The sequence below is a fragment of the Mugil cephalus genome, chromosome 15 (genome assembly GCF_022458985.1).
Source record: "Mugil cephalus isolate CIBA_MC_2020 chromosome 15, CIBA_Mcephalus_1.1, whole genome shotgun sequence".
In the NCBI taxonomy this organism is placed as follows: domain Eukaryota; kingdom Metazoa; phylum Chordata; class Actinopteri; order Mugiliformes; family Mugilidae; genus Mugil; species Mugil cephalus.
The window spans coordinates 13622781-13647372 of record NC_061784.1 but is presented as its reverse complement, the minus strand read 5'-3'; the positions used below and the strand labels follow the sequence as shown (position 1 = coordinate 13647372).

The 24592-nt window shown below is 41.0% G+C and overlaps 1 protein-coding gene across 2 annotated transcripts; it reads left to right on the top strand.

Annotated features, from left to right (window-relative positions):
• Positions 1-159: 159 nt before the first annotated feature.
• Positions 160-17846, top strand: LOC125021383 (periostin-like). 2 transcript variants are annotated; one of them, XM_047607432.1, is made up of 23 exons: positions 160-432; positions 1088-1186; positions 5823-5887; positions 5983-6140; positions 6247-6411; positions 6518-6664; positions 6805-6946; positions 8079-8291; positions 8376-8510; positions 8660-8808; positions 9264-9400; positions 11230-11360; positions 11538-11668; positions 12524-12626; positions 12722-12789; positions 12880-12925; positions 13015-13047; positions 14831-15013; positions 15102-15131; positions 16621-16665; positions 16874-16960; positions 17054-17089; positions 17276-17846. In XM_047607432.1, exons 1-23 carry the CDS (start codon positions 314-316, stop codon positions 17329-17331), a joined length of 2478 nt encoding a protein of 825 aa, XP_047463388.1. In that variant the 5' UTR covers positions 160-313; the 3' UTR covers positions 17332-17846. The 2 variants fall into 2 exon arrangements, with proteins under 2 accessions (XP_047463388.1, XP_047463389.1); XM_047607433.1 differs by lacking the exon at positions 16621-16665 and having other exon boundaries at positions 161-432.
• Positions 17847-24592: the final 6746 nt, after the last annotated feature.

The window sequence follows — 24592 nt, the reverse complement described above, 5'->3', positions numbered from 1 at the left end:
AGAGCTGGAGGAAGGAGTTTGGCTGAGGAGAAGGGCGTGTGAGGGTGAGAGCAGGACGTAATGGTATGGAAACGACAGAGGGAGAGAGAGTGGGTGTGTTAGAGAGAGAGGGAGAGAGAGAGAGAGAGAGAGAGAGGGGAAGCTTGTCGGTATAAAAGCTCCCTCTCCCAAGTGTGCTCCCATATTGCCTGTGTTTTTTTGGGGGGGCCGTGGGCATTGAGCTTGTGTGCGTGTGTTTATTTAAAAAGACAAGAGGAGCGTGTGCTCGGCTGGTGCCCTTTCGCAGTACAGAGGACTGATAACTCCGCACAGGATGCATCAGCTGCTGGTGGCGACCTTAGTGCTGGTGGCACTCTGCTCTTTGGGGAGCGTGGATTCTTCGGCCTATGACAAGATAGTCACCCACAGCCGCATACGGGCCCGGAATGAGGGGTAAGGAGACGGGATGCGGAGACGGGAGGGTGTGAAGGGGGTGGGGGGTGGGTGGAGACGACAAATTTTAAAGAATGAGTGTAACAAGTATTTTTGCGAGTGGTCACCATGTGTCACCGTGAGCACGTTAGGACGTAAACTGCATGACGAGTTACAGACGTGTGCTATATCAGCTATGTCCAAGTTTATATTTTAAGGTGTTTTTTAAATATCATAGAGCACTTGATGGCGATGGCCTTAACAGGTCAGCCACATCGATAAAAGTATTGATAAAAGCCAAAATGGAAAATTCAATATTGTCTGACATTCATCCCCTCTCCTACAGTCAATAGTGTGCACAATTTTGGTGTTTTAGGACAGTTTTGAAAGATATGCATTCATTTGCATTGAATTATTACTGCATTAGGTCCGTCTGAGCTAGAAAACAGAAGAACTTGTGTGAACACATGGGTCTTTGTAAAAAGTTTTCTTTACCTGCATGCACCTCTCACATTCACTCAACTCTGTCCTTTTCTCCCTCAACTTACCCATCCCCTATCCCCTCCCCTGCGCTCACATGCCCACCTCCCGCTTTTCACTTTCTTTGTCACTCCCTCCTCACCCTCTCTCCTGCTCCCCCATCTCCCCCGCCCCTCTCCCTCCCTCCCTCCTCCAGACCCAATGTGTGCGCTCTGCAGCAGGTCATGGGGACCAAGAAGAAGTACTTCAGCACGTGCAGGAACTGGTACAAAGGCACCATCTGCGGCAAGAAGGCGTAAGTCATCACCAACACGCCGAACGGACCGGATTACTGTGTTTTTGTTATAATTTCCACTGAACCAAAAATGGCCTCGCCGACGGTGAGAAGCCTTTGCACGTCCTGCAGACAGAAAGCGGTCACCGCTTGAAGTTTCTGACAGTAGACAGACATCCCCTCCATGAACTGACTTTCTCACCTTTTGCCGTGGCTCTGTCAGTGGAGGTCGGCCGTCGTTGACCCCATCTGTCTCCGCCGAGGCTCTCTTTGCCCCCGTAATTATCACACAACCATCTCTGAACCTTAGATGAAAAAAAGATAGGTCGTGCATAATGATTTAAGCTATCGCCATACTATATATTTATATATATTTGCATCTGGATGTCACTCTCATCAATCTGTCTACATGAGCTGTAAAACTAGCTATCCCTTTGTCTTCATTCAACCCTCCCTTTCTCTCATGTCTGGGCACGCTGTGTCTCCAGCCGAGGTTCACTCAATTGTGGGTCTGTTTATGTTGTTAAGTGCTGCTCGGCAATGATTGATGCCCCCCTCCCCAAGCATGTTTCAGGTGAAAGAAATTGGCCTGTAGGTGCTCCTTGTGTCTGTTTGAAGTTAGGTAAAAAAAAGAGCAGGGTGTATATCCAATTTTATTTTTATTTTTGTATGCAAAGTTATTCTTTGATTGGGCTGTAATATACAGTTGTGCTGTGTGTGTGTGTGTTTTGAGCACCACAGCCATCGTCATGACTGTTTCTGACCTGATTATGATGATGATTTTTTACTTTAATTTAATTTTAAATTAGTCAAATTGTAACATTCTATGGAACTAAAGTTTGGGAAGCGATGGTGTTGCAAAAAAACTGTGCAGAATGAGTTGATTATGAGCGGGAAAAATGGTGAAACGCCGTGAAGCAGATGGAGTGTAGGGCTCGGCTGGAGCTGGTCAGGTGACTCAAAATAACTGCACACAGTTCGAACGCCAGCGGTGTGCGTCCGTCCCATAGACTGAATAAATAAATACAAATAAATATAAAAGCTTAAATACACAGTCTATGCTCTGGCCCTCACATACTCTCCATCCTCAACACATGTGCAGACAGACTCCGTCAATCAACCAGAACACTAACTACTGTGTGGGTACGCCGGAAAATGAGGAGATAAGAGGCAGAGAATAAAAGAGTCATTGAGTGAAGGGGTGAGTCATTTTACCCCCCCTAACACAGAACAGTGGTAGATTATACTGGGATAATATTACATGCAACCACCCTGAAGTTTCTGATAAAAAATATTAAATAAATAAAAAGCATGCGGGAAGTAGCATGAAGTCGATGAGGGTTTAAAAGACAACAGATATGAAGGTATGATAAGGATACCCTTTGTCTTCTGTCCTTTGTGTAACGTACTTAAAATATATATAATACATTTAAAATACAATGCAGATAATAATAATAATTTAATGAAAGTAATATAATTTCATGTAAGTAAGTTTAGACAAGTTAACATTTTAAGCTGTAAATAGTGGTTACTAGTAGAAAACATTAAAATTTTTCCTCATATTCCAAGACAGAAATTGCTAATCTAGTAGTCTGTCAAATGTTTGCTACACATAATTTAGTTTATTCTTAAAAACATTGCAAACTTTTTTTGATTTAATTTTCCTATGGTTTCAGCATTTTATGATATCATCAAAGATGCCCTCGGTAACAAGACTTCACTCAAATATGCCAATGAAACAAACTTAGTTTTACCCTATGTTAAGATTTCTGCTCTGGAAACGTGTGCAACTTAGCACATGCTAAAATAGGTAATGTGCATATTTAATAAGATTGCACAAATATAATGGGAATAACAGTCCTTGTGTAAGAAATTAGTTGGTTGAGTAGTTCATTTGTACTGTAGTCATCTTGCCATAACAAGACCTTAGATGCTTGAAATACAAATTCAAATATTCGCCCCCAAAAAAAAGAAAATAAAAATGGTTAGGCACCAGTGATTACTCTAAATCTCTCCATTTTGACTTAAAGAGTAATACCTACAGTACATAATTCATTGGACAGCATTTTCCATCAACAGTACCATCAATCTGTGTGTTTTCAAAGTATTCACATTTTCTGTCAGAGGGCAAATAAATAAAAAGGAGCAAAATGAAAAATAATAATAATAAAAAAAATACTACAGGAAGCGACCCAACACGACCATAAACATCCTACTTCTTCATTTCACTCCATCTGTCTGTGGTCACAGTGAGAACATAGTTGAGCAGCAGCGGAGGAAATCCATCCAGCTGTGGTTGTGTCTGAGATGGATTAGGTGTTGATGGGCGATTAGACGAGGCTGTTTGGACGCTCCTGCGCCCGCTGCGGATTGGAGCAGGAGCACGGTGGCGTCAGAATAATCTTTGATGGTCCAGCAGCAATACCTGGAGTGAATCTCCAGTGAAACCGCGATTCCAGAAAACAAATTGCGCCGATGTCAATCCAGCCTGTAACGTGTTTTTTTTTAAAGTGTTAAGTGTATTGACGTGATGATACCGTGATGATTTCCTGGTGCCTCAATCGCCACATAAAAACTCTCGAGTAGAGCTGCTGGAGGTTCGGGTGGTAGCAATTTTCTTAAAAAAATGTGTGTTTTTAGGATACACACAAGGAGCACAGACTTGTGTCAAATTAGTTGCAAATGTGCGCAAACTTAATTTACACTAAATCCATTCCCACATATAAAAGAAGAAAACACTGGCACAGCAACTAGGTGGGCACATTAGGATGCAATTATTACATACCAGCGAAACCTAATTCTTTCATCTAATGCCAGACGACCCCACCTTGTGTTTCTGCGCTTGTACAGTTGTGTGTATGTGCATCCGTGCCCATGTATTTGCACATCTGCGCATCTGGAAGCCACATTGAGCTGTTTCATGCAGTGACACTGCCAGAGGCCCAGTTGCCGTCTCGTTCTTTCCCTAGATCTATTATCCTGTCAGAGCGCAGCCGGGGAGCTGTGACTTCATACCTTCCTAACAGCCAATCGTTAGTGTATATTTATGTATTTTACATTATGAAGATTAGTGTCAAATCACAGGGTGATTGGTGTGTACGCAGCGAGGCTATTTCCATAAACACGGATAGTGATTAAAGAGGATTAGGGAGGTTTGCTAATACATGTGAGTCATTTTCGGAAGTTGGAGGGAAAAAGTGAGGTTGCTTTGGTTTTTGTGTGTGATTAATGTGAGCTCTGAAGGCAGCAGTTTGCTTTTTCATAGTACTGTATATCACTACTGTTCTGTAATGTGAAAGAAGTGAATTACCTGCATTCATACTGAAACATTTCCACAGGAAAACAGCAAGCAGAAAAACCTTAAAGCTCTGCTTTAGATGCACCGAATACGTAATAAGCTCCAAGGAAACGACTCCAAATAAATCTGCTTAGCAAACACAAAGAGCTCCAACTGGAACCAGTGAAGTGATTTGGGTTAAACCCCAATTAAACTCATGCAAGAGCTCTGTGGCCGTTTCCCTGGTGGATCACTGTTGAGCGTCCAACGTTGACTCACCCCCTGCTCTGTTTGGGTCCTGGAAGATTTCTGTGAAGTTGATCGACACCCCCGACTGGATATGAACAACATAATGTATTCTTCCATTAAAGCCACATTACTGGCTTGTGGCTGTCACAATCAGCCTTCTCACACCTCATTCTGTCATCCACATGCATTAGCCACGCAATAACCCGACTTCCTGTAAACTGTGATTGAAGAGTGCGGGTCAAAGGTAGAGCTCATTGGACTTCGCTTAGAGTTAGCAGGCCCTCCCTCAGCTTCCTGCCCGGATGTTTTTACTTCTTTGAGCTCTGTTTTCATAAATTGTTATAAGCTGTTCCTTCCACCACAAAACGAAAGTCTTTTAAGAGGACACAAGTGGTTGACTGTATGTGAAGATTTGGCGCGCCTTCAAAACGTTCTTAAGTATTAGACCATTGGCCAAAAGAAAGGGCAAAAGGTTCACCACTAATAGGATTTCATATTCACTCACAATACTTGACTGTACCTGAACATAAATATAGTGTGTACCTTTCATTTCTTTTGATCGTGTGGCTCTGAAATGTTTTCCGTCTTTTCCATTTGCTGAGTTTGAAGTTGTTGCATGATATATTGAAACGATATTGGGCGACTCTTTCAAGGCAGATGTCTTGGGCAGGTCTTCCCGCTCACTCTTGCTTTTCCCGGTGATTAGTCTGCTGGGATGTATGCACGCTCTGCCAGTTTGCTTTTATGGATGTTTTCTTCCAGCAATACTTTTGACTTTTGGTAGCTGGTGTGCAAGGCTACCTCTGTGTGCCTGGTACCCCTGTTTCGAATGTCTTTGCTGCCTTCAGGCCAAAGTGTTCGTCATTCCCTCACAGGCCCAGAGGTTGTTTTTCTTCCTCTCAGCTGTCAGTTCTCGTTAATAGATCTGGCAGCTATATTTGCGTTACACTCACTCACATTGCATCTTGCTCAATATTGCTTATGAAATGTTGTAATTTACAGTTTTCACGCAACTCAAACAGCAAAGAAAGCATTTTTTTCTACATTGAAAAGTGAAGTTAACTTTTCATAATGAACCAATTTACTGAACCACTCATGTGACTCATGTATTTTTTTTTTTTTTTTTGGCAGTGTGGTCGTATATGAATGCTGTCCTGGGTACATGAAGCTGGAGGGCATGAAAGGATGCCCTGCAGGTAGGTGGCTGACCCCTCAGTCTCAGCAGTAGTAGCAATTATCAACTCAAAGTGATGTTTCCTTATGATAATAATTCCTCTTCTCACCGCCGCAGTGGCTCCCATCGACCATGTGTATGGTACACTGGGACTTGTAAAGGCCTCGACCACACAGCAATACTCTGACATATCGAAGCTGAGAGAGGAGATTGAGGGTAGAGGCTCGTTCACCATGTTTGCACCGAGCAACGAGGCCTGGGATCTGCTGGACCCTGTGAGTAAACTGGATGTCTAAACTTTTCATGCGCACCAATGACATCATGCACACTCAGTTAACATTGCCTTTTAACTCACATCTGTGTTGTGATTTCCTGTATCAGGCCTTGCGTTCTGCACTGGTGAGCAACGTGAACATCGAACTGTACAACGCTCTTCACTACCACATGGTGAACCGTCGTCTTCTGACCAAAGACATGAAGAATGGCATGACTGCCATGTCCATGTACAATGACCTGGGGCTCTACATCAACCACTACCCGAATGGGGTCAGTTTATGTACAGTGTGGATGAGCACAAGATTGCATCAATACTTGAATTATGCCCATAAAAGTCCATGGTAATCATTGCTTGAAACGTTTCCTCTGTGTGAAGATTGTGACAGTGAACTGTGCCAGGATCATCCATGGTAACCAAGTGGCCACAAATGGCGTGGTTCATGTCATTGACCGCGTCATCAGTGCTGTGGGTAACACAATTAAAGATGTCCTGGAAGTCACAGATGAACTCTCCTCTTTCAGCGTGAGTAACATCACATCACGTTGATCTCTAAAAATGTTTTAAAGGCGCCAAACAAACCGCATAAATTGTTTGATACAATCTAGTATCTCTCAGCTTTACAATATGTTACATGGAAAACACTTTCCTGTCTTTTTTTCCAGACTGCAGCTCTAGAATCTGGTATGATGGACAAGCTGGGCGACCCTGGCCAATACACTTTATTCGCTCCAACTAATGAAGCCTTTGATAAACTGAGTCCAGGCTACCTGGAGCGTATCATGGGAGACAAGGAGGTTGTTGCAGGTACATTGCTCATGAGCTAGTGTAGATATGGTTGAATTCAAATGACGCTGGTGAACCCCAGGTTTTGGTCCCAGCTCCAATAGCAGATACAACTTACTCACTCAAATATGTCAAAATTGTCATAGATAGAAGAATTGGCAATTGCTCTTTCCCAGTATATGTTCCCTAATGAGGTTGGCAATCCCTTCACTTTTCGACAACTGGTTAAGGCTTGTCGTGAACTGTCTTAAATGCTGGATGGGTTGTCCTGAAATTTTCACAAGACATTCATGTCTTGAATTGGTACCAGGACATCAAGCGATGACTCTTCCCAAGTTCACAAGAATGTATATTACCAAACAGGCCATACTGTACTGTTCATCAACAGGTAGACGTGGTTATAATTATGTTAACAATCTAATTTTAACATTCATATGACCACTGTACCTATGTACAGCCTCTCACAGTGTTGCACAGCTGTAAACTCTAAAGGGCTTCTTAATGTTTTGATATGAGCTAAACTTAAATCATGTTGACACATGAAGTTCTCACCAAAAAAATGAGTATGCATACACATGTCTGATCAACCACACAGTCCACAGAAGTTCTTATCTCATTATTTGCTCAATCACTAGAATAAGCAAGTCCTCTCAGTCAGTGGCTTCTTCTAGGAACCCGATACAACCGCAGAGAAATTCTCAGACACCGGCATCCAGGCCTTGCTGACCAACCGCACTGGAACGGCTTCCAAAGCAAATGTGATAGTTCTACCATATTTGGCCTGTACAACAACACTGATTGCGTTTGAATTTTTGTGGAATGAGAAAGGTTATTCATGCTGTCATTGCATTGCTTTTGCAGACAAGTTTTGCCGATTTAGTTTGGACAGATTACAAACTGCTTTTTATTCAATATCTAAATGTCGGCCAAAAAAAAAGTGCCTGAGTATTTCCAGACAGAATGTGAATGTGTGTTTCTGCATGTGTGTCAATTAATAATCACAAGTGTAAATCCTAAAAAGAAACAAAAAAATAATACAATATACAATACAATACAATACAAAAAATAACTGCGTGCCACATGCAAAGGCTAAAAGTTTGCTGTCTGCTTTTTTTTGTTTCTCTCCCTCCTCCTCTGCATACAAACACCTCAGCCCTGGTGAACTACCACCTGTTGAACAGTGTCCAGTGTGCAGAAGCGATCATGGCAGGAACAGCGTACGAAACCGCAGAGGGCAGCACCATAGAGATCGGCTGTGATGGAGACTCTCTGACTGTGAACGGCATCAAGATGGTGCTGAAGAAGGACATAGTGACCACCAATGGGGTCATCCATCTCATAGACAAGGTGCTCATCCCTGACTCAGGTAAAACTTTTTTATTATTATTATTCACTTTAGGCGTTTTTTTTTTTTTCTTCTGTTTTCTCATGTTTTTTTTGTGTGTTTCAGCCAAGGAAGTGATGGAGCTGATGGGAGACTCCCAGAGCACCTTCAATGACTTGGTGTCTGAACTGGACTTAGCAGCCGCCCTGGGTCCACAGACACAGTACACACTCCTTGCTCCTGTCAACACTGCCTTCACAAGTAAGTTTAAACAGTTCGATCAGCAAGGATCTATTTCTGTCTTTCTCCGTTTCAAAACACTCATAACTTATATCATGCCTTGCACGTACACAATCTGTCTGACGTACACATATCATTTAAAATCTGAAATGTTTCTGTGTGCCTGTCAGAGGAGGTGATGTCAATTGACCAGAGCCTGCTGAAGCTCATTATGGAAAACCACATCTTGAAGCTTAAAGTCACACTGAGTGAGCTCTACAACGGACAGCAGCTGGAAACCCTCGCAGGAAAACTGCTCAGAGTCTTCATTTACCGCACTGTAAGTACTGTGTGTGTGTGTGTGTGGGTGTATTGTTGTGTCAGAGTGAAACAGTGAGGGAGACAATGGACCGTACCAGCTTCCACTGGAAATCTGAAACCTATTACCAGACCCCTTACCGAGTGTTAGCATGTTGCTGACATTAAACTGCAAGCAAATGCAGTGGAACGGCTAATTAGTCCAACTCTTGCCAGATGAAGTGTGTTTCTACTTTCCGGGTTTATATCTTACAATCAGTTAGACTTCCAAAAGTTTTTTTTTTGATTACCATGAACTGGATGACTGAGAACCATTCACAGACAATCAAGACTTAATTTCTTCACAGAAATGTGACTGATTGACTGCAATTAATAATTACGGTGTGAAAGTAGGCTCAAGTAAATAGTTACCATACCAGATTTGCATAACAGGGATTAAACCTGTACTTTACTCTCTCAATGCTCCTCTTTTTATAGGCAGTGTGCATTGAAAACGCATGCATGGTGCGTGGCGGTAAAGAGGGAAGCAATGGGGCCCTTCACCTCATGAGGACCTTGATCAAACCGGCCGAGAAAACAATCTATGAGGTCCTGATTGCTGATGGACGGTTCAAGTAAGTACTACATTTTGCACAAACTGCTACATTTCATCAAATAAGAGAAGTAGTGTTATCCTGTACAAAGACAGTATAAAGATGGACCATGGAACTGGCCCCTGGTGACTGGCCGCTCATATGTCATAAGTTCCACCTCCTCCATGTTAGTGGATGGGACTTGGGCCAAACCATTGACTGTATATATTACTTAGAGCTAAACTAAAACACTAACATACACATGAAATCATTTTTTCAAGTGTCCATTCTGAAAAGTTTTGTTTTAGTTAGTTAATATAGAAACAAGATGTGACATCGTGAAGACTACAAGTTGCCATGCCAACTGCTCTGTGAACTTCAGCTTCAAATTTTAGACAGATGGTTTTATATCATTTTCATGCACGTTTATTGCCGAATCAATATCTGTAAGCTGTCCAATTGCATGAGGCAGAGAAGGAACCTGAAACTATAATTACGTTTTCATTACACTGCCTCACTGTTGGTATGAGGTTCTTCTCTCAAAAAGCTGCTTTTGGTTTGCACCAAACATGTCTGCTTCCACTGAGGCTAAACAAATCCCTCTTTGATTTGTCAATCCAGAGAACATTACTCCAAAATGCTTTTTCCTGGGGCTTGTTTTTGGGTTCTTAGAGACTTGTTTTTGCATCAAAAGTCTGCTCTCTGCCTGTGTTTTTGGAGTTAGCTGGTGGTCTGTCCAAGACAAAAATGCAAATTTTCCTAACAGCGGAATGATGTATTGCAAATCCTTTTAAAAGTCCATTGCAAGATTCATTCGTCATGTGCGAGATCAATGACCTGCACCGCAAATACTCACAAGGACAGAAAATGCGCAAACAAAATGTAAGACAGCAGATGTGTTTCCAAGGGACCCTAAAAAGTGATGGACAAGGTCTAAAGCTTTGAACAACAACTGCGTCCCCGCCAGGTTCATCACCTTTTGGGGTCTCCTGGATACATTCCTATTGTCGTTTGCACTACTTGTATTGCCTTTCCATATTTGGTGGTTTGCATATTTTTCTAAGTTGAACTGAGCTCTCTTGGCCACCGTAGTATTCTTAATTGTTCATGCGAGGGGTCTGTTTTATATTTATTTAAATGATCTAAATGACTACCCACTGTGAATTTGTGTGACTACATCACCTTTATTTTGGAATTGTTTCAAACTGGACTGCACCATCGTCCTCCATTTATGTTAAACAATTTCCATAGGAAGTCTTACTTTTTCACTTGACTGTATTGGTTATATTGGCAGATGATGAATAACTAGGAAACAGATGTGTGACCCAGTGGGACCACACAACTGCACATGAATCCCAGCCTGAACTTCAGTGCCAGAACTATAATCCTTGTGGCTAAAATGAACACCACCTGACTACTTTTGGTTTCCAAATGTGACACATACTACGGTCTCCTAAAAAGAACTCCTTGTTCCATTATACTTTGATCTGTTCATTTCATGGCGGAAAAGTTATAGCTGGTTGGAGATTGTGTAGCTTGAAAGACATACTCTTGCAGTCATGAGACAAAAAATACTTACGTACAGGATGTATTGTAAAAAGTCAGACTGGTTCCTTCTCCTGCATTGCAAGGTAGTAGGGTCAGAGAATGCCTCATGTGATGCCAGTGACCACAATTGTGGCCCAAGTTGTGGCCCAAATGGATTGTAGATTATAAAACATTGTCCACCTCATCATTTCTACGAACCCAAAACTGTAACCATTCGATCTGCTTTTCAGTTTTGGCCTCATTTCACTCCTACAGCCTTTTGTGTTTATTCAATTAATTTATGAATTTCCTATTTTGTTCTTATTTCATTTGAATAAATGTAGGATTTTCCTGTCATTGATGGAGACCGCAGGTCTAGAGGATCTGCTGAAGCAAGAAGGCTCCTACACCATCTTCGCACCAACTGACGATGCCTTTGCAGACCTCAGTAAAGAGGACTTTGCTCTGCTCAAAAGTGCGTGCTACACTGAAAAGAACCTCTATCGGCATCCTCAAATGTGTTGTGGAGTTTAAGTATAAGCCAATTTGCACTGCTATGATTTTGTTTTGAGCTTTTTGTTTAAAAAATGAGTCAAAGTAAGTATGAAGAATCCCAGCTCTCCTAAAATCACGTTTGTGTTGTCACTGACAGGTGATGTAAATGCTTTGAAAACCATTCTCCTGTACCACTTCAGCAATGGTGTCTTCATCAATGGAGGACTGGAAGGCGGAGTTACCAATCTGCTCAAAACCCTCCAGGGCAACAACCTGCAAGTTATATCAGTATGTGATCATTTGAATGTGTCTTTATACTTTTGGAATCTAAAAGTAGTTTCTTGAATCTTTCTGAAACACTGAACAATCAAACCTGGAGAAGCCCATCATTAGAAACGCCCATATCTGCACCACAACACCCACCAACAACTGAAAGTTTGTTTGATTTAATGTTAGATTTTAAATGACCACACATAACATACTTAGCTAGTGTTGAGGGACTTCTAAATCTCCCTCTGATTATGATTTAAACAACAGTATCAAAGAGTCTGTGCTAATGTACTTCAAAGCTGTAGAATCTGCTGCAATATCTGGAGAAAAGTCAGAATTAATAAAACCTGGCTTCCTGTTATGTCTGCTAGTGCCCACTTCCTCCATCTTGCACTTGTTTAAGTCTCCCTCTCCCTTGCATTCTTCGGCTTTATTATCATTTCACTCATTATCTCAATTTTGCCCTCTGTCTTCTTGCTATCTTGCAAGCGGATTATCAGTCAAGGTCTCCTATCAGGCTGAATGGACTTCCATCATGCACACTGAAAAGCTAGTCAGTCACGCACTCGTCAGTCAGAAAAAAGAAGAAACAATGATTTATCAAAATCTTTGCTTAGGTTTTTAAAGAACTGCACAGAGGCTGAAACTGACTGACTGAGGAAAAAGGAAGCAGAGAGGAATAAACAGCTGCTGAGTCACCTACCAGGAAATTAGTCGTAAATGGAATTCCCAGATCTCTGTTACAGTGAAACACACAGTGGCATTCCTGTTAAGTCTTAAAAGTCAGAAACTGTCGTGCCGAGCCATTTTAGAAAAGGAAGGAAGTAGTAACTTACTACCAGTGGAAATTTAATATTTGTGTGTTTTTCCCAGGTAAACAACTCAATCCATGTCAACTCTGTTGATGTGCCGGACAGTGACCTGATGGCAACAAATGGTGTGATCCATGTGGTGAAGAATGTTCTCTATCCTGGGGGTGAGAACACCAAACATTACCACGCATTCGAGCACTGTGTCGGGGGGCTTTGTGTGGGTTTGATGCATATCATATGTAATGCATGCTATGTGCAGACCTCCCTGTGGGCCGTCAGGACCTCCTGGTCCTCTTGCAGAAGCTGATTAAATACATCCAGATAAAGGTAGACTGAGAAAAAACATATGCGTGAATGTGTGCAGATCTGTTTTGTAAGGTTTATGCTTTGCTTTTGATAATGTTTTTTCTTCTTTAGTTTGTGTCTGGATTTTCTTATGCTGAGATCCCACTCACCATCACAAGTAAGTGCCCTTGCTGACAATACTGCTATGTTATATGCAAATATTAGTAAGTTAAAACTATTTATTTTATTTATCTTTTTACTTGACAGGGAGAACCATCACAACTACTCATTATATTGAAAGTAAGCCCTATAACTAACCCCGTGATTTGAAGACAACTGCCTTTGAAGCTATTTGGTGTCCTTTGTTTAACAATGAGCATCTGCTCCTGGAGTGAAATCCATCCTGCAAACACATGCATGTTGCATGCATATCGTTGTTCCACTGAGGCCTCTTCCCAGATTTCCTTTCTTCTCTTCTCTCGCACTACTGCTTATATCCACTTGGACCTCTCAAGGTATTTAATCAGTGCCTTTAGGAATGAGGTAATTGGGCTGTCAAGTTGTACCAGGTTCAGAGACCATAGAGAACCCCTGTCTCACAAATGTGAGTGCGTCTTGAGGTATTAGGTAACATAGGAGAAATAAAGTCTTCAAAGGTAATTTGGTACATTACATGGATTACAGAGCTGAATGCCAGGGAATCCAGGGGGTTTAGTATTTTCTGTTTTATGGAAGAAATGATTGGAAATGCAAATGCTACACTTTATAAAGCTTTGATTTTGATTTTCTGCTGTTTTGGCTTAGCAGAATTCGTTCTTTTTGCCCTCTGTTCATTGTATGAGATACTGCTGACAGCACTTACAAGTAGGCATTACTTTGTTTTAAGGGGTCAGGAAACAAAAGGTTTACAACTTCTCAACAGTCTCTGTCCTTTTTTTTTTTTAAAGAGGTAATTGAGTGTTACAAACCTGCAACAAATAAGAGTGGAAACACTAATGAAAGGCGAAAAGGAATTTATTTAACTGAGCACAACTCAAAGTTAAACACAGTGTGTGTGTGGATGAAGGAAGTGTAGATGGAAAAAGTAAAGGAAAATAACACAAAGGAGAGAACTCCGAGCATCGCAGGACTTTTAAAACTTTTGGGCCACTCCTTTTCCAGGTGTGACCTACCAACTGAGACAGACCTTGTGTTCCCGACACTCCTAGAAGAGCCAGCAAGGATTAGACAGGAGTGTGTTTTAGAGAGAAGTCTTCCCATGAGAGTAGCTACAAATTTATGATAGGGCTGCATTTGTTTTCGCAGTTTTTCATGAGGTTAAGGTTCCACAGTAGCAATGCAGTAGCTTACTGGCTCTTAGGATGTGATTGATGCGTCAACCATTGAGAATGGCTCATCTCATTAAACCAAACTAACTATTCATCATATTGATATACACACTATCTCATAAATTCAAGTTAAGTCTTCTGTCTTTTTAAGGGATAATTTATCATGCAGTTTTAAGCATAAATTACTAAAATCTCTTAATGATCTGGTTTGAAAGCCAGCCACAGACACTGTTGGCTCTGTTTACTGTAGCAGGTAACATTATGATGGACTTTGGGCCAAAGATGAGAAGAACACAAATATGCCAGTTTTTTTTATCTCTTCATAGCTCAAAAAAGAGAGAAAAAAATCATCTTTCAGAAACAGAAACTATAAAAGAAACGAAAGAATGTTCTTGGCCGAAATGGGATTTGTAAGATTTTACAGAGATATCAATCCCCAGATGGGAGTTTATTGACTTTTTTCTTTCGTTTTCTATTTAAATGTTGGTCGCCAAGACTCTTCACCATTAACCTGTGTCAGTGTTGTTTCCAAAGCAATGCCATGAAATGAACAACGAACAACTAAAGGAGAAAAGGAAATCTGTCTGTAGAGTCCAGCTTACTTGACCTTGGGTTGTAAAAACAGCAAGTGGTGTAATCTTATATCCAGCCTCTATTCGTTCCACTGCACGCTCCAATCTCATTACACACTGTATGATGACAATAAAGGACATTCTATTCTATGTTCTAATTGGCCTTGGTTCATGTGCCTCCAGGCGAGCCATCTGTCAAAGTGACGAGGATCATAACCCAACCGACTGTCACTAAGGTGGTGGTTGAGGGAGAGCCTGAAGTCACCAAACTCACCAGAGTCATTCAGACAGAGCCTTCAGTCACCAAAGTCACCAGAGTCATTCAGGGACAGCCTACCATTACCAAAGTTACCAGAGTCATTGACGGTAAGTTCTTTGCATTATTAGAAAACGTTTAAATCACTCTTGAAGGCTTCGACATGGATTTGATGACTTGGTTGCTTTACTTTTACAGGGGTTGGCACAGATGGAAAAAGGATCACGGGTGAGTTTGCCTTATCATGAGAAGCATGACAGTCTAGACTAAAGGAACTTTCATGCATTTTTTAACCGGTCATTTAACAAATGCATGTCTCCACTGAACAATGATGTGAATATTGATGAGCATCAGTTAAGCCAACAGACATGCACCATCATTTCCATAGCGTGCACCCTTATATCTGTACCCATGTTTCCACACGAGCAGGGTTATTTTGGCTGCAACTGTTACAGCCTCCAGCTGTGTCTTTATCTTTAAAGGTTGATGCTTTCCACTGGTGGTCCAAAAACAAACCAGCTTCCCAGATGGTTTATGTCCTATGCTGTAGCTGCTGGCAAAGTGCCAGACAGACAGAAGTTTCAGCTTCTGTCCAAAGCTGTTTCTCAGCAGCTTGAAACCATCTGCACTATTGTGAACTTGACTTGGAGAAAAACAAACAAAAGGTTTTCAAGTCAAGTTTGCAACAAAGAAGAAAGAACACTTAAGCTTGCGTTGATTGTCTCTGTCTGTTGGTGGTATAGTGGAACACATTAACATGTGTTTACAGGTTCATTATCATCCCACAAACACACACACCAAACTAATTGCAACAGTCAGTGAAGAAAAGTAAAGTCCGATTTACCCAAACACACTTTTGGTAGCTTGAATTTGTAACTAGATCTGTCTATTCAAATATTTCTATGAAAGCTTAAGGGTTCCCCAGAGTGTACAAGAGTGTAACTGCCAACATCTTAAACCATCTTAACAGACGCATTATATGTGACCCATTTCAATCACAAACAGGTTTGTTTAGGAGACCAGGGAATGAATAAAAAGCACTATTAAATTTAATTGCTGGAGCAGAATGGTTGCAAATATTGTGGAAGACAATCACAAATAATCCAGGAGAGGCAGCCAGATATGGCTCGCACAGAAGCCCATTAAGAATGCCACAGAGGGAAAAGATTTTTTATTTGTAGTCACTCTACTGGTTAGGCAAAGATGAAGAAAAATCCAAGTTTTTGTATGTGTGGTGCACCATGATGTGGATGTCTGTTCATCTCACTACTTATCCATCTGATTTCTTGTCATCGTCTCGAAGGCAATAAAGTCATAACACCGCCGTCTAATTTACATGTGGTGTGTGTGTGTGCAGTATGAATTAACAATTATGTGTCATTTTTGGGAGGCCAACTCAGACCATTTGTGGGTCCAGACATCTTTTAATTGCTTTCACCTGCTTATTTTGGGGAGTATGATGCTGACTTTCCATTTTTCTGGTTTGAGATGAGCCACCCAGTACACAGGCACTTTGCACTCTGGGAACTTGTGTGCAAGTTTGTGTGTGTGTATTACAAAATTTCTGCACATTCGTGCTTGCCTTTGTGTTGGCGGTGGCGGAGGATGTGTTTTTTTACTGGGTATATGTACCTGTCAGTCTGTCCGTCTATCAGTCAGTACAGTTGCTAAGTCGTTAAATGACTTTCAACACCCTTCTCCCGCTGCCCGTCTGAAGGTGGAGCCGGAAAAACCATGGTGATCGAGCCTCAGATCATTGCGGGTAGGGAGTCCTTACATGAACATGGTTCCTTTCATATTTTCATGAAATCCTGACATAATCCTTTTTTTCATAAATTTGCATCAAATAGTCAGAAAAATAACAGACTACTTCAAGGTGGGAAAAGGGATATGGTGCAATGATATGTAACTCCACACATGAGTGAAACATTTTCTGCACTGGAAATAATTGCTGTGTTTCCAATGTTCAGGCCCAGACCTTTCCAAGATCACCACCCTCCACGGAGACCCCAATCTGATCAATGAGGAATCAGAGAGAATTACCAAAATTATCCAAGGTGATTACTCATAGCTGCAGAGATTTTGTGATATGTGTATTTGCACATCCAAGTGACCACATGCACTGATTGCGTTGCCTCTTCATTTCTCAGAGGGAGGTAGATTCGCTGCTGCCAGAAAAGCTCCAGGTAAGATCTGCTGATGTGTTCCTCAGCACAGATGATTGGATCTGACTGACGAGAGTTTGCCAGAAAGCCTCCATCTAACCAACAGTTGGATTTTCCTTTCGCAGCTTTTGTTTTCCATTAACTTCCACTTATTCCTCTGATCTGATTTGTTAATGAATTCAGTCCCCTCTGCCTTATTATTTACAGCTGGAATGAGGAGGAGAGCAAGGCCAGTCAAGCGTCACCACAAGCCAAGGGAGTGAATCCAACCAACGGAAAAGCACCCTCGGGCTCACCGCAGAGACTGAATGCATCTCCGGCGCTCCTGGTCGAGTGTTGGACTTTTAAGAAACTGTGGATCAATATGCAGACATCAAATCAATCCTGCGATTTCTTTGTCCATGTTTACTATTCCATCTGGACCATACTGTATGTGATAGGCATGATGTGTAATAGCTATGCGATGACATTAGAATACCCTTCTTGTAAGTAATGTAAGTTTGCAAGGGAAATATCTTTACCATGGGCTGAATGGGGGTGAAATGTATTCTACCACAGAGAATTTCCTTTGGTTTACCTTTTTTTTTTTTTTTGTAAACCGTGTTCCTTTGTAAACAGATTACTAGGGAGGGCTTTTGTATGCTTTTGGTGCTCGCATTCTGTACAATGGATGCATTTTACTGAATAAGAGAAACAGTGTTTTACTACCATTGAATGCTGTGTTGTACCTTTGTAAATTATGACATGGTAAATAAAAAAACACAATGCATTTTTCCAACTTTTGAATGTTTCATGCTTTTGAATGTGAGCTTGACACTTGTGTGTTGGTGTACAACTGGCCCTCACAGTCCATATACTCATGCCTCAAAAATAAGTCAAAATGTGCTTTGTTGGTTATCTTTCATCTAACACATAAAGGCAAAACGCAGGAGCAGATTAGTGAAGGAGTTTTATTGAATATACTGTGAGGCTGCAGGCTCTAGATGAGTGCTGGCAGTCGGGGCGAAATGTAGCCTGGCAGCCTGGCTAAATAAGCTAAATAAGTTTGGAGCTACCAGAGGAGCCTGGAATCCTGGAGCCCAGGTGGAAATGAAAAAAAAAAAAAAACCTTAATCCATGTGCGGACAACACGAGGAAATACTAAAAGAGCTCTCTCAGAGCTGACTGGAGCATTTGTACCACATGGGTGATGGGTGAACAATCTGACAATGAGTGGCATGGAAAGCTGAAGTATATGCTGAGCAAGTTTGATTAGGAGAAGAGTAAAATGATCCAAAACCAGTCGGATGCACAGGCACTTGTAATGGGGGACCCAGAGAGAAACAATAGAAACAAAGATGAGCAGTGCTGGAGTATGACAAGTCTGACTGAGCTATGACTGTGGAATGTCAGACCTGAAAAAATGTGATGACAGACTTGATTTATAAATATATAATTATAATGAAAAGCGTCAGTGTCTAAAACAAAGACACTTGATCATCTGATGCGCATTAAGTCAAAAACAGATAAGCTTCAAATTCCCAGTGTGTAGCCTCAAGAGTTTCATATGCGCAAAAATTTTAAATCTCAACACAGCACACAACCCGGGTTAGAACAGAATACCGTGTACTTCGGGTTTTGACAATTTTCTACAGTGATATTTGACGCCATGCTTTTACATTTCATATCGCTTGCTTCATTTCACACATCCTTCTCAAACATCATACATCAACACAGTACAACTCTGTCACTCACTAGCTACACTCGTTATTCCGTTTGCATGATGTGGAGGTAAAAATGTGCTGCCTGCACAGTTAGATCATGGGTTATTTTCACAGGCCATTCTTAACTGTCTCAGGAAAAAGAAAAAATGACGTTGTTATATAGTTGTTATGATCTCCCAAGAAAGTCTTGGGGATGAGAAGCTTAACAAAACATAAATGAATTGAGCGAAAGAGGAAACAGAAATGTTTGTGTAAGCCCAATGCCAAAATGGCCCTGACAACATTTTATATGACTTATATAGTTGTTACTGTTTACTCAACACATATTCACTCAATTGAACACAGGCAGCTCTACTGCCATGGTTATTTTATAATGTTTTTCTTACTAATGATAATGACTAATGATTGATCTGATTAAAAAAAAAGCATACCACACTATTCTGGTTCAATTCTTGAACACTGTACACCAAACCTGATTTGAGACTTACATAATAGTTACATAACATCTATTTAGCACATGCACATGCATATAGGTATGTCATAATACACAAGCGCGCATCTGTTGGACTCATATTTTCCTCCACGAGAAGTGAACCAAACTAAAACATGATGAAACAGTTCTCCGCTGTATGTGTAGTGCAGCTCTTTTGCAATATCACTCAACTAACCTGCAGCAGCTTGCGAACAAAGGAGCTAAAGACTGCCGGCTTAACGTCCCAGAGTCCCGACATGAAGGTGATGAAAATGACAGTGAACGGTGTCTTAAAAGAAGTGTTCACGTTGAGGGTAGTTTTCTACTTTTAGTTGTACATGCATACACGTGCAACTTATGTATAAACTTATAATAAATCAATCAAACACAGTGCATATTAACGGGGGTTTGTATCGACTGATCAACTTTACTGCTGTGTTATGACACTTTAAGCGGAAAGTCCGAGAGATCAGCAGATTAGAAGTGTAAGTCTGATGGTCAGTCACCTCCGTAGTTAAAAGCCTCCGTAGTTCCTTTTGTATGAGACTCTACAATATGTATTCAGGTCAGGCATATAGATTTCATTGTTACTGTGTGATTGTGATTGTGATTTCAAGCATTACTTGAAATCACTACTGTGTTTTCATGTGTGACACCATCGACTTATTAGTCGACGTTGGAAAATCGTAAAATCATTCCAATCCTAGTTTTAACTACATCTTTATGTCAGTCTCAGCTGGTTCACTGATCAGTTGTCATACTGACCAGCTGAATTTTGGTCTCCAGCTGCTGGCTTTAAAACTGATGAATGTACAGATGCACGTATGCACTCGAGAAAAACATTTGCATTTCATGCCTCTGCGTTCAGCTTTGTAATGTCGTCAACGATCATGATCATGACAAATACTGTACATAATGTAACCAATATTCTATACTTTGTCAAATGGAGTTATTTCAGCTGACTTCACCATTGGTCGTATTTCACCAGCACGTGGCGACACATTTACTCTTAGAGCTCTGTAAGTTGTGACATTAAACAAAGCACTGGCGTAAAACGTCGCTGGTTTCAATCAGTCCAATGTGCACACCATCAGTAACCATATATATTCAACGTAGAGCTTCTCCAGATGCCTTGGCATGAGCTGCAGGCGGCTACACAAGGCAGAACTTCTGCTACGGTTTGCGAGTTCCGCAGATGAAGTTAGACACAGAAACTGAAATTAGAGAGGAGCCGTGAAAGGTGTAGACTACACCTAATTAAAGACAGGACAGTAGCAGAAAGAAAGAACTGCCTTTATCAACACACAACACATTTGTTGTGTAATTTCAGAAAACTCTAGTTAAATAAGAAATCCATTTATGTAGAGTCACTTGTAATTAGTTTGATGCGCCACTGACAGAAAAGAACCCCCCAATATTTTCAAGTATTAATGTTGATAACAAAACAACCTGTAATTATCTTGTGTCATACGTCCAGAGAGACACTTGGTTGTCCATCTGCTTTAAGCCTCCCTTTCTTGAAATGTGTAGATAAATGCAGATAGAGATATAGTATAAGTAGTTAGGTGTCTAGCTTTTCTCAAACTGTGTACATGTGAACAATGACTTGCTCGTTTTATTTTCTGCTCTGTTGAGCTTAAATGCTGAAATCACTGCTTGTTCAAAGATGTTGGCACAATACAGTCGCTCAGCTTTCTCTCTTTTGCCAGTTGGGAAAATAAAAGTGCTGAAAGAACACAAAGAAATATTCATTCCAGAATCAAGCATACGCATTTGATCACATCATCTTGCACAATGCTCTACAGAAATATGCAATAACAGAGTGTTATAACGAACACAAAAGTAATGTAACACAGCCCTCAGTAAATAAATTGGTATGGCAACTATCACACTGGGGGAAATATATACTTGGAAATTAACATAATAATATGATTATCACAGATGTTAGTTACATGGGCTGTTTTTTATTAATCCAAGTGACTTTGTGACATATGCAGTCATGGGACAAGTGGTACCCATACTCCTACTGCTTCCCCCCACAAACAAACACACATTATGGGCAAATGTTCCTATTTTGAAACTGCATTTAATCTCCTGCCAGGCTTTGACCCAGCGGCTCAGTAGACTCGTATCCTCCCATCTCAGTGCCAGACAGCTCTGTTGTTGGTTCTCCAACTCTAAATTCAAACCACCCGACCTTAACTACCAATCTAAAATCCGTGGAGCCTGAGGTACTGCCATCAAGGATTCACCTCACGGTCCAAACGCCGTGACGCAGAAGCTTTTCACAATCGCACAATCACCTCAGTCCTCTTCTGTGTTTGGATTTTGCGTTTAATGGGATTTAATTAAACCACAGATATAAGACTGATGTTGCTAAAGTGTTGCAGACGTTATCGGCGCCCTTTTCTTCTCTTTTTTGCCAATAGGGAGCCAAAGTGAAACAGCACAAAACATGAGCAGAGAAATTTGCACTAATTAATAAAAAAAAAAAAAAAAATACACGTTCCAACAGAGCATTTCTTGGAAGAAAAGGATTACACCGGTTCCCACAAGGTGCTGGATGATTTTATCCTAAACATCGCCGACTTCGTAAAATAGGAGAAACCTTAAGGGAGACAAAACAACACCAGAAGTAAGTCTTCATGTAAAGCTGAAGCGGCATGAAACATTTGCATATTAAGATAAAAGAGAACGTGTTTAAATAATATGCTAATATAATATTCCCTTAGAGTCATGTTCTTTTCCACCTGTGGTACTGTGCTCGGTCCATACCTGCAGGGGTTGCTGTTTTTCAGCTTCCTATAGGTAGACAATGATTGGAGGAGAGCTGATGAGGTCCTATTCATATATTAATATGTAATAGTAGTATGTACAATTGCAAATAAGGTGTATTTTGGACTGTAAGTTTGTTGAGCATTGGATTTTCTTGGAAGGAGAGAAAAGGGGGAATCATCTTTTATGTTGCATACTGGTTTCCCTAAGTCAGTCATAATGTAAATTGGGGGCTTGTCCGTTCTTATTCCCCTTGTATAAGGTCTTTAAAGTGGCAAAATGGAATTTAACATTGAGGATCTAATAGGGAATCCCACTGTGCAGAAGTTAGAAAGTTATAGAAAAGTTGACTTGATGCTCGTCGTTTTGACGTGCGTGTGCCTTTATTGAAACCGAAACGTACAGTAGCTCTGATATCGTCTCTGTCGTCACAAATATCTGCTCAGTTAGAAGCTGCTTGGAAATCGAGGAAGATTATTTTTGCAGAAGTGTTGCTCCCACAGGTGCCACTCCGCTTCCATCTGTACGATCGAACAGATTCCGGTGAACGAATGACGCGTTCCCTTCGGGAAAGTTTCTCATAATTCTGCGTCATTATTTCACCTTGACAGATGGTAACAAGTGCAAACATCCAACCGAGTGCAGCGCAAATTGAGCAGAACGTGCTGTGCATTTCTCCTGTGCTTGTAGGCAGTAGTTACTCCAAAGAGATTAAAATTAATATGATCTGTGTGGCTGCGGAGAGAATGATGTCACGCCTCGCAGATGTTAGACTTGAGTGCGTGAGCGTTGAGTGACGAGTTGGGCACCCATCGAGAAAACGTGCACATACATGCTCGAACAAAAAGAGGTATGAACATGCAGCACATTCGACATTTAAAGAGTCGGATTTCTTTCCAAGACGAACACAAACACGCACACACACGCAACAACCACTGCTACATTTAGGTTGTGTTTTTCAGTGCTGCCGATAATTAGAATTTTAGTATTTATACAGTTTCAGTTTCATGGCCTATACAATATAAAGGGCAACATGCAACAGTTTGCCATTTGACTGATAATGAATAAAGCAGTTGTTTAATGACCAAGTCTGTGTTTATTCCTTAAATTACTGCAGTTACATGAACATAGATTAGCTTTGATTTTAAATGCACTGCCCTAGTTTCTAGTTTTTTTCAAGTTGACTTAGTACATACAATAGTTTGGGACAAAATCGGATCATTTTAAAGCAACAGTGCGATATTTCAGCAACACTGGTGGTTATACATGTCCACAGTTTGTATGTGTGTGTGCATATATGAGCACATTTTTTGTGTTTTCATTAATAAAATAAAATAAAATAAAAATCTTATTAACAGTCTTTGGAGACATCTGCTTTCTCCATTATCGAAACTCAACCTTGACCACCCTCTAACACAGGCCATGCACAGTGAGATCATCCCGTCCCAGACAGGATCACAGGAACGATTTTCCACAGAATCAGTAGCAGGGCTGAGACGGGAAAAGAGCCTGTGCCGAAAACAGATCGAGGGAGTGATAGGAGGATACAATGGGAGGAAGGTTTAGGCGCTGTCCGTCACAGCTGCTGATACCAGTGACGGCACAGAGACTCGCACGACAGCTGTTTTACGTGCATGTAGGCTATACCTGCAACAGATGTTGTGGTGTCTGACCCTGTGTCTGGATTAGTTAACCGTCCCTCGTGGCAAAACAACGTGGAGAACTACGGCTCTGAGCAGGGCTGCAGCAGTGAACGTTGACTCGACCTTGGGAGCGCATTTATCGTGTGAGGACAAAGACAATGCAGCTTGCCTGCCAAGAGACACAGTTACAAGACAATAGAGCTAGACTTTGTGGATTCGAGATTAGGAGTGCTGTGTTTGACTTAAAAAAGGAAATACTGGGATGTTTTTGTCAAAGCGCAGAATTCCTACTGTGCAGGGAAAAAGCAGCTCTGTTAAAACGAGTGTGTTGCTGGACCAGTTCGAATGTGTATTTATATTGGTTTGGCTTGTGTCACCATGTCATTATAATGTGATTTACACTAAAGAAACAACTGCATCCATTCTTCCACTTTCTGCATCCAAATATTTATTTTATTCACTCCAATTAGACTTCGTCCAAAGTGCAGTTTGAAACCTGCGGGCATTTCAGATTAACTGCGGGTAGCTGTGAAAATCTGGTTGGTATGATACACTTTAACATGGTTTAATTTAATCACGTGTCTCCTTATGTTCGCTACCCATTTCTTTCTCTGAAAATATCCCTTACTTCAACTATTTCAGTTAACTTTGCTCAATTTGTTCTCCTGCTTACATAATTTTTGACTCATGTCTTTTTAATCATCCACATTTTTGAACTGAATTGAATATTGTGAGTATAACTTCTGTGGTTACGGTTAAAAACTACACAGTCAACAACTTTGCTACCCATAAAATTAGTACTTTCTAGTCCAAGAGCAAAAGGCTGTGTAGTCTCATAGCATTTTATTTTACAATTATCTTGCAAAAAAAAAAAAAAAAAGTCCTAGCTTCTTCCCTAAATGTCTTCTTTGGTCTCAGTGGGCGTTCATCG